Source organism: Cannabis sativa, chromosome 3 (assembly GCF_029168945.1).
Source record: "Cannabis sativa cultivar Pink pepper isolate KNU-18-1 chromosome 3, ASM2916894v1, whole genome shotgun sequence".
Taxonomy (NCBI): Eukaryota; Viridiplantae; Streptophyta; class Magnoliopsida; order Rosales; family Cannabaceae; genus Cannabis; species Cannabis sativa.
Genome location: NC_083603.1, coordinates 64,245,543 through 64,255,486, shown reverse-complemented (window position 1 = coordinate 64,255,486; position 9,944 = coordinate 64,245,543). Strand labels below are relative to the sequence as shown.

Sequence of the window (9,944 nt, the reverse complement as noted above, 5' to 3'; positions counted from 1 at the left end):
CTTGTAACCCGGGGGAATTTTCATGTAAACTTCCTCATGAAGGTCCCCATGTAGAAAGGCATTGTTGATGTCCAATTGGTGAACATTCCAATTGTTCATTGCTGCAAGGGCTAAAAAAATTTTGAGAGTGTTGAATTTAGCCACGGGAGCATAAGTTTGAGAGTAATCAATGCCATGTCTTTGAGTAAAGCCCTTGGCAACTAGTCGAGCTTTGAACCTTTCAACAGCCCCACTTTCATTATATTTGACTTTGTACACCCACTTGCATCCAATGGCTTTATGGCCAGGGGGTAGTTTAGTGACAACCCAAGTATGGTTTTTTTCAAGGGCATCAGTTTCTTTGTCCATTGCTAATAGCCAATGTTTAAATTGAGATGCCTCAGCATAAGATTGAGGTTCAATTTGGGAATAGGCTGCAAGGACAGCTGCTCGAAAAGTGGGATGTAATTTAATGTAGGATAGGTATTGCTCAATAGGATGAGCGGTTGAAGAGGCATGGCAGACATAGTCTTGCAAGTGTTTTGGCTTGTTTAATGCTCTGCCAGTCCTTGTGGTATTTATGGGAGATGGTTTAGGAGGTATTGAACCATCTGTTGTGGGATGTGGGGAAGTAGGTCTTTGGTGTGAGTCCGGCGGGTGGTGGAACGTGTGTGATACGTGCCGATGCATCAGGTGGTAGTGCAGCAGGTTGTGGTGTGCAACCATCGTTTGGGGTTGATGTTGCATCCGAATTTGATGTGCAACCATCGAGTGGTGTTGTTTTGGAACCAGGGCTGGTGATAAAACAGCTGCTGGAACATGTGTTGTTGGTAAATCTGGTGTTAAAAAACCAGTGGGAGTGACACGGGGAAGTGTAGGTGACATGCCAACAGTGTGGTGTTGTTGTGAAATGGAATTTTTAGTAGAAAAGGGTAACACCACATCAGTAGGAGCATGAATGTGTTGAGTGATTGGTTTCATGGTGGGAAGGACATTATCAGAAAGGATTTTGTTAACTTCAGATGGGGATGTGAGTGAAAACAATGGAAATATTGTTTCATAAAAAATCACATCTCGTGAAGTGTAGATTTGTTTACTTTCAATGTCAAGAAGGGTATAGGCTTTCATGCCTTGAGGGTAGCCAATGAAAACGGAGGCTCGACTTCTTGGTGTGAATTTATGCCTTTTAGAGGGAAGGGTAGAACCATAGGCTAAACACCCAAAACTTCTAAGATGGTCATATTTGGGGGTTGTACCATGTAAGAGTTGATATGAAGTCAATCCTTTAAGCATTTTTGAGGGAGTTCTATTCATGAGATAAGTGGCGGTTTGAACTAGGTATGGCCAATAGACCAGAGGTAGATTGGATTGGAATCCTAGTGCCCGTGCTATGTTTAATATGTGTTGATGTTTCCTTTCAACTACAGAATTTTGTTGTGGTCTCTCCACACAAGAATGGTAATTGAGGATGCCTTTGGAGGCAAAAAAAGATTGTAAATTTAATTCTTTAGCATTGTCAGATCTAATTGCTTTAATGGAAGTGGAGAATTGGGTACAAATCATATGAAAAAATGAGGGAATAATATGTTGAACATCAGATTTATTCTTGAGCATGTAAAGCCAAGTAAATCTAGTTTTGTCATCCACTATGGTGAGAAAATACTTGTAACCTTCCACACTTAGAATGTGAAAAGGGCCCCAAATGTCCATATGAACCAAATCAAAGATATGCTTTGAAAAATTATGATTGGAGATAAAGGGTAAGCGTTTTTGTTTAGCCAAATGGCATATATGACAATGTTTAATAGAATTTGGATGTGAAATATTATGTTCTTTATTAAAGAAACTTGAGATACACATCGAAGGATGTCCAAGGCGATTATGCCATTGATTTACATTGGTTTTATTGAAAGAAAAAGGGAAAGTAGCAGCTGCTGTAGCAGTGGAGTCGTCTTGTTGAATCAAGTACAATTTCCCACATCTTTTAGCTGTCCCAATCACCACATTCAGAGTAAGATCTGAATTTCACAAGAATTTCGATGAAACACAATGTCATTAGGATTATTGAGTATAAAATCGGTGAGAGAAAAAAGGTTGAGAGTGAATCGTGGGATGTATAACACATTCTGTAGTGTTATATGCGAATTTAGCTTGACAGTTCCAACCTTTTGAACAGGTATATTTTGTCCATTTGGTAATGTGACAAACTTGGGAAAGGAAACATTAGTAAAAGAGGAGAAACAATTAATGTTAAAACACATGTGGTGGGTAGCCCCACTATCAATTATCCAAGAATTTGCAAAAGAAATGGATGTTGTACCTGCTAGATTCGAAGCTGCAGGGGTCGGGGCTGGAGTTTCAGCATTGCTGGTTTGGCCAAGTTGTTGGCTAAGTAGTGAAATTAGATGTTGGCATTGAGAGGTAAGATCAGTATGCATATTGAGACCTTGAACATCAGATTTCGAGTTGTTTGTAGAGGCAGTATTGGCCTTGGCTTTTCCCTTGTCTTGCTTTCTTTTGTCACCATATCCGGAGGAAACCCATGTAGAAAATAGCACTTATCAACTAAATGGCCTGGTTTTCCACAGTTGGAGCAAGATGGGCGAGGCTTCTTGGATCTAGGTGGGTTGGTGGAAGTCGAGGCAAAGCAGCTAAGGGGAATTGTTTCAGATGAACCGAGGGATCTTTGACGCTCTTCTTGAGTGATCATAGCAAAGACTCGGGACAAGTTAGGGATTGGGTCATTGAGCAAAATTTGGGCTCTAACCGAGGCATAGGATTCATTCAAACCAGTCAAGAACTGAATGACTTGGTTTTGATTGTAAGAATCCAAGAAAATTTTCATTGCACCACAAGTGCAAGTTGTTATTGGTTGAAACTCTTTCAACTCATCCCATAGGGATTTTAGTTTGGTAAAATAGGCGAGAACCGAAGAATCACCCTGCTGAAGCCGAGTGATTTGGGTCTGCAATTGAAAAATTCTGGGGCCATTGCCCTCGTTGAAACGCTCAGCAAGATCGTTCCACATATCAGTAGCTAAATCAAAGTACATGATACTTTGTGCAATGTCGGGTGAAACAGAATTAACTAACCAAGACATTACCATATTGTTGCACCTTAACCAAGAATTGAGATTAGAATTACCAGGTTCTGGCCGAGGGATAGAGCCATTGATGAACGAAATCTTGTTCTTGGCAGTCAGGGCCATTGTAATTCCTCGTTTCCATGGTTGATAATTGGGGCCGTTGAGGACTGTGGACACAAGCACAAGGCCGGGGTGATCACCGGTGCTGAGGAAGAAGGGGCTGGAATGATCATCAGCAACTGAACGGGAATGAAGTGCTTGAGTTGTGTTGTCTTCAACAATGGTGGCTGAATCTTGGGGAACCGGATCTGGGTTTTGAGATTGAACCCTAGGTTGTGGATTGCGAGATGGAAAAGCTGAGTGATTTGCAGCAGGGAGATGATCGGAATTGATCTCTGCTGTTTGGGTGTCGACCGTCGATGGATGAGCACCATCTTGAGAACGTGTCGAAGGTCGGGCCATGGAAGCTAAGGGCCGAAAATCGTCTGATACCATATGAGAATAGAGAGAATAACAGAGGAAAGAAATCAGAGCTGTATTATTATGTATTCTCAATTGAATGTTACAGCTGAAGAAAGAGCTTATATAGCTCTGTAAGACAATTAAACCAGCAAGAAATGTTAGTTGCAGAGCAACTAACTTACAACCGACTCTGACTAAATAACAAACTAATTAACAACTCTAACAGAACCTAACTAACATGTACCAAAGTGTTTCTAAGAGTATTAATTAATGGTGTATTTAAATTAAAAGATTAATAATCTCCTAAGAACTAAGAGCACGGGAGGCTTCTCCTGGATTTTGAGAGAATGTTGAATAGCTAGCGTTTGGATTTTGCTCCGATTCTCATTTTTTTCTTTCTAATTTCTTGATTAGGGTTTCTTGTAATCGACTCGATCGAAGTTCTCTTTTATACTGTGAGTTTTTCCTCTTCCCTTTTTTCTCAATGCTAATTTATTTGGTATCTGAATACAATTAGCTTTGCTCCAACTGTATTTGTTTGATTCGCATGTGCATTGAATGAATGTGAAGTTTCCGTTTGGGTGCTGGGATCCTGAAACGGAAAGTGAAGATGTTTCAAGATGGAAGGGTGGTAGGGAGGAGTATGAAGATTATTATTGACATTGAACTATGATCTGAACTAATAAATATATTATTGCACTGCTTAACTGTTGATTGTTTTCATTCATTTATTTTCTCTGTTTTTCTTAGGTGAAACAACCCAAGATCATTGTTTACTTTTATGCTTTTGGGGATTAGACTTCTTAAGTTTCGAACTCTGAAACCTCTCCAGTTTCAGTTTCAGTTTGTTTTGTTTTTCTTCTTCTTTCCTTTTTTCATTATGTCTTGTATTTTGCAGGTACGTTTGTTGTTGACGTCTCTAACACCCAATTTGTCACAATGGCATGCTCGGTCTAGGAGGCAGAGTGAAGCTGTTTTGTTAAGTAGTATAGATTGAAAGCACTTGACTGAATTTTGGTCAGTAAGTGAAGCTAGGTAGGGTATTAAGTGAAATTTGGAATGGGCTTAACCATTTCGATCATGGAGTCAGATAGATGTATTTGCTGTTTTTTATCCTAATTAAGCTCACTGGATCATTCTGGTGATTTAGCTATATATTGTTTGTTTAATCTTGCATGTAGAACAAAAGATAGGTCTGATGGATGATGCTGGGGAATTTGAGATATTCTTCCCAAGTTGGAACAACAGGAATCAGACTGATCGCCTTTTTATAATATCTTGCACTGTCGCTGCCCTGGTTGGAATTTTAACTATAGCTTATACGGCTTTCCAATGGAGGAGAAACATTAACCTGAGTTGGATGAGAGCCATAACCCGGTCGAAGATAAACCCGAAGGTGAAGAATAAAGTCCCCCTGGCTCCTCATACCTGGACTATTGAATCAGTATCTCGTGGAAAGAATTTTAACTGCTGTGTCTGTCTAAATTTGATGAACCCTTCTCAAACTCTTGGTCAGACGGTGTCATCAGATAGCTCTATTCAAGTCTGTAGCATTTGTGGTGCAGCAGTTCATGCACATTGCTCTTCCCAAGCACACAAGGATTGCAAGTGTGTATCCATGATTGGTTTTGAACATGTAATGCATCAGTGGGCTGTCCGATGGACTGACTTTATGGATCAATCTGATGAGACTTCTTTTTGTTGCTATTGTGAGGAGCAATGTAGTGGTTCTTTTCTCGATGGATCCCCTATATGGTGCTGCTTGTGGTGTCAACGGCTAGTACATGTTGATTGCCATAATAGTTTATCTAATGAAACTGGTGATATTTGTGATTTGGGTCCTTATAAAAGACTGATCTTATCACCCCTTAATGTTAGAGAAATCAATCGGCAATCTGGTGGATTTTTGAGTTCAATTACCCAAGGAGCAAATGAGATAGCATCTACTGTCCGTGCTAGCATAAGGAGTCAAAGCAAGAAGTACAAGAATGAAAATGGAACCTCTGTGGACTCTGGAAATAGTGGCAGTACAGTTGATATGTCCACAGAAAGCACTGGTGAGACTCAGCAAATTGCTAATGGTTCTCATGGAATAGATGAAAATACTAATGGCATAAATAGAGTAGATGTTCAGTACAAAGATGATGATATAAATAAAAAACTCGATTCCAAGCCTAGTTTTGGTAGAACCTCATCTATTGGTAGAAAGGATGATCAGGTATTGAGGCAGAAACAAATATATGAGCTGACTGAGTTGTCACCAGATGCCAGGCCTTTGTTAGTTTTTATAAACAAGAAGAGTGGGGCTCAGCGTGGGGATTCATTGAGGTTACGACTAAATATTCTCCTGAATCCAGTTCAGGTTTGCTTTTATTCATTTAGTTCTGTAGCTACTTACCATTTTGGTTGCAGCACATCATATTTTTTGCTCTTGCTAAATTTCACTTCACATTGATCCTTTGGATTATAAGTATGCGTTATCACATGAGTGATGAATACGTGGATGGGTCATGGGTGTATGTGGAAGTGTTTGGTTACCTTGTTGAGATACAAAAACTAGAGCAACTCCAGTGAGTTGGGAACATTTCAAGATAATGGGATCCTGATATTAATTCTTGGTCAAATGCAGGCTATCAGTCTTATTGTCCTTCTCCAGTAATATAACCCTTGTTCCATAATAGTTTTATTATAATTTTTCAAGACTTATTGAGACCTAGTAATGATCTTTGTTGTGTCTCTCAGTGGGACCTAATATGAACTAGCCTAAAAGCTTAATGATCTAATGATTTTGCTTTTCATGGCAATTTGTAAGCTGGATACTTAACTTTTTGCCATTATGTTATCAACTTGAACAATATGGGGCTTTCCTTACATGTGATTCTTTGGGAGTTGTGAAAATCATTTGTAATAGTATGATTCATTTATTAAACTTACATTTGGTACGTGTTTGTGCTTGATGTAGATATTTGAGTTAAGTTCAAAGCAAGGACCAGAGGTTGGTTTTTATTTATTCAGAAAGGTGCCTCACTTCAGAGTGCTCGTCTGTGGGGGAGATGGTACTGTTGGTTGGGTTTTGAACTTCATAGAAAAGCAAAATTTTGTATCCCCTCCTCCTGTTGCAATCCTTCCAGCTGGAACAGGAAATGATCTAGCGAGGGTTCTCTCCTGGGGAAGTGGTTTGGGCTCTATTGAGAGACAAGGAGGCCTCAGTACGGTGTTGCATGACATAGAGCATGCTGCAGTAACCATCCTTGACAGGTGGAAAGTAGCAATTTTAAATCAACAGGGAAAACAACTTCAACCTCCAAAATTCATGAATAATTATCTTGGTATGTGAATCTTCTTTTTAGACATCACCAGCTTGTAATAATTTTGGGTAATGTCTTGGTGCTCTTTTTGTGCTTCAGTTTACAATTGAGCTGCACCTACTTTGGGAAGCTAGGTTGGTGCATTTAAGTCGAGTTGGCTTCACATTCATCTTCCTCTTAACTCATTTTCTACCTAACATCCTTAATGATCCATTGGTTTTCTGTATCGTTTGGATCAGATCATTACTTCGATTAATTTTTCTTTGTGATTGGCCAAACTCTCAGCACATAATACTTTTAGCATTTGCATACTTTTCTGCCTTTTGAGGTTTCTCGTGATGAGTAATCCTCCTTTATTGAAACTCTGAGAATTCTGACTATGTTAATTTATACTACTTGAAATGATGATATTTTTTTTTTGGTTTCACTTTGTCTTGCTGATAGGTGAGTTTGGATTAGGATCTTCTCTTTGTAGAATGGGAACCCTTTTCTTCTATTAGTTGCAGGGTGACTGCATTCGCTTCTCTGATTATGTTTTCTTTTACATGCAAGTTATTTATTCCGACAAGATTTGCTTACAGGAATTGGCTGTGATGCCAAAGTTGCTCTTGACATTCATAACCTACGGGAGGAGAATCCAGAAAAGTTTTATAACCAGGTAAGTCTTTGAAAGAAAGTAAAAAAAGTTAGTTGATTGGCACTGAAGTGCCTCGGACTTTATTTGATCTTAATAGGTTCGGATTGTATGACAATAACAGTATTAGTCTGGAGTCTGGTGAGTCGTAAAATCAGTTATTAGATTTTAAAGCTTGGAGGTCGTCATATATTAAATAACTTATAAAGAGGAGGACTGAACGGCCAACAAAGTATGAGCAAAATCATTATAGGTCATTGCATAATCATACTAGACTATAAAGAGAACTTTAATTATTTGACAGAAGAGTAGAAAATCACTTTATTTCATATATTCAAATAAATAACTATTAAGAGAAATATTAAGCAGCCAACAAAATATGAGCAAAATCATTATAGTTCATAATTATACTAGATTATAGAGAGAACATTAAAATTGTTTGATAGAAAAGTTGAAAAATCACTGAATCACTTTACTTAAATATTAGATGGTACTGAACACTGTTAAACTTTCTTGTTGATTCTTTCTGTTTTATTTTATTTGTAATCCTTAAACTTTTGATCCAGACAATGTTGTTTCCATTGTTATGCCACTGCAGTTTATGAATAAAGTTCTTTATGCAAGAGAAGGTGCTAAGGGTATTATGGATAGAACATTTGAAGATTTCCCTTGGCAAGTTCGAGTTGAGGTAGATGGTGTAGAGATAGAGGTGCCTGAGGTTAGTATTGAATGACATCAAGCAGGCCTCACTAAGTAATAATGTGAACATTTTACATTTGATATCAGGATAATGACTACAAGTTTCTTAAACATTATTTGATTTGAGGTGCCCAAATAGGCAAATAGTAAGTAGTAACCATGACATGTTCAATGAAGTTTGAAGCTTTGGCTCTTAACATTTTACTGCATACCTTTGCAGGATGCAGAAGGAGTGCTTGTTGCAAACATTGGAAGCTATATGGGTGGTGTAGACTTGTGGCAAAATGAGGATGAAAATTATGATAATTTTGATCCCCAATCTATGCATGATAAAATACTTGAGGTCGTTAGCATATCAGGAACTTGGCACCTTGGAAAGCTTCAGGTACATAAATTCGGTGTTCCAACATTGGACAAGATAAAGCATTATTCATTCTTTAATTGCCTGTATAACCCCCGGTCTGCTTGATTTTTCCCTTACTATTTGTACTATAAATAGCCATCTAATGTTGTACATTCATTTGTTTTCCATCCAAGTAATAGTGATTGAACTTTCTCTTTCACAGTATGTCTAACTGAACTTAAAGATTGTTTGATGCTTCAAGGCTTTGGTATTGGTAGCTTATTATCTTTTATTATTCCAATTGGATTAGATGGTTTCTGTTCTGTCCAGCTTGATTTCTGTTATCCAGACTCAGATGCCTTGGATATTTTTTTTCAACTGGTATCTTGGTATGCTAACAGGTGGGACTTTCTCGGGCTCGAAGGCTTGCCCAGGGTCAGTCAATCAAGATACAGCTACTTGCTGCATTTCCTGTTCAAATTGATGGGGAACCATGGTTTCAGCAATCATGTACATTGGCTATATCTCATCATGGCCAGGTTCTCTCCCTCTCTCTGGCATTAAATAATTTCGTTTATCTTGATGTAGTTGTTATTACATTATTGCTTGTCTATTGCAAGAGTGGTGACCTATTTCACTTCGAGTAAAATGGTTATTACTGGTTTCTCTAGTTTTGGCTGTTCTGTTTGTTTTTTTTTTAAATAATAATAATTATTATTATTATTATTACCAGTAGATATCTGGTCTCCTGATTAAATAATTTTGCGCCTTAATTTAATAGGCTTTCATGTTGAGGAGGGCTGCGGAAGAACCACTTGGTCATGCAGCAGCCATAATTACAGATGTCCTTGAGAATGCAGAGACCAACAGTGTTATCAATGCTTCACAGAAGCGGGCTCTCCTTCAAGAAATGGCATTGAGACTGTCCTAAAAGTGTTGTTGTGCACCAGTAGGAGTGAGTTTTGTGGTTATGATTTTTTTCATGAGATTTATATTCTCTTCGTCGCGGAATCTACACATGTAACTTTTTTTCCTTTCTTTTACAAAGAAATATTTTACTGATGTTGATCACTCAATGCTTTTAATTGAAGCATGATTGTACATGAACCTTGTTCAACATCCATGAAAATGAAATTTTGTTTAGCGTTTTTTTTATTTTTCTTTTCTTTCTCACTTCTATGTTGAGTGATGTTGAACTCTGGGTTTATGCAAGAATATGAAAATATCTTTTGTTCTATTTCAGCAGCCAATTACTATTTTCTTTCTTAAACTTAGAAATAGACAAATTAAATTGATTCTCTAGATATCTTAGTTTAGTAAACTGTAATGGAAAACTACATACATTGTGATACAAATACCACACTAGTTTGATTAGGTTTACACAAGCACGCTCACCCATTTAAATAACATAAAGACGAACAATAATTGTTTCAC

General features: G+C 38.0%; 1 protein-coding gene across 4 annotated transcripts; it reads left to right on the top strand.

Moving 5' to 3' along the window:
* The first annotated feature begins 3,791 nt into the window (after positions 1 to 3,791).
* Positions 3,792 to 9,665, top strand: LOC115709595 (diacylglycerol kinase 1). Of its 4 annotated transcripts, XM_061112211.1 has the most exons (11): positions 3,799 to 3,981; positions 4,097 to 4,167; positions 4,277 to 4,333; positions 4,425 to 4,561; positions 4,708 to 5,888; positions 6,489 to 6,855; positions 7,416 to 7,492; positions 8,067 to 8,186; positions 8,388 to 8,552; positions 8,912 to 9,049; positions 9,292 to 9,665. In XM_061112211.1, the coding sequence occupies exons 5-11, from the start codon at positions 4,725 to 4,727 to the stop codon at positions 9,439 to 9,441; spliced, it is 2,181 nt and encodes a 726-aa protein (XP_060968194.1). In that variant the 5' UTR covers positions 3,799 to 3,981; positions 4,097 to 4,167; positions 4,277 to 4,333; positions 4,425 to 4,561; positions 4,708 to 4,724; the 3' UTR covers positions 9,442 to 9,665. The 4 variants fall into 4 exon arrangements, with proteins under 4 accessions (XP_030493587.2, XP_060968194.1, XP_030493589.2 ...); XM_030637729.2 differs by lacking the exons at positions 4,097 to 4,167; positions 4,277 to 4,333; XM_061112210.1 differs by having other exon boundaries at positions 4,097 to 4,333; positions 4,425 to 5,888.
* The last annotated feature ends 279 nt before the right edge of the window (positions 9,666 to 9,944 follow it).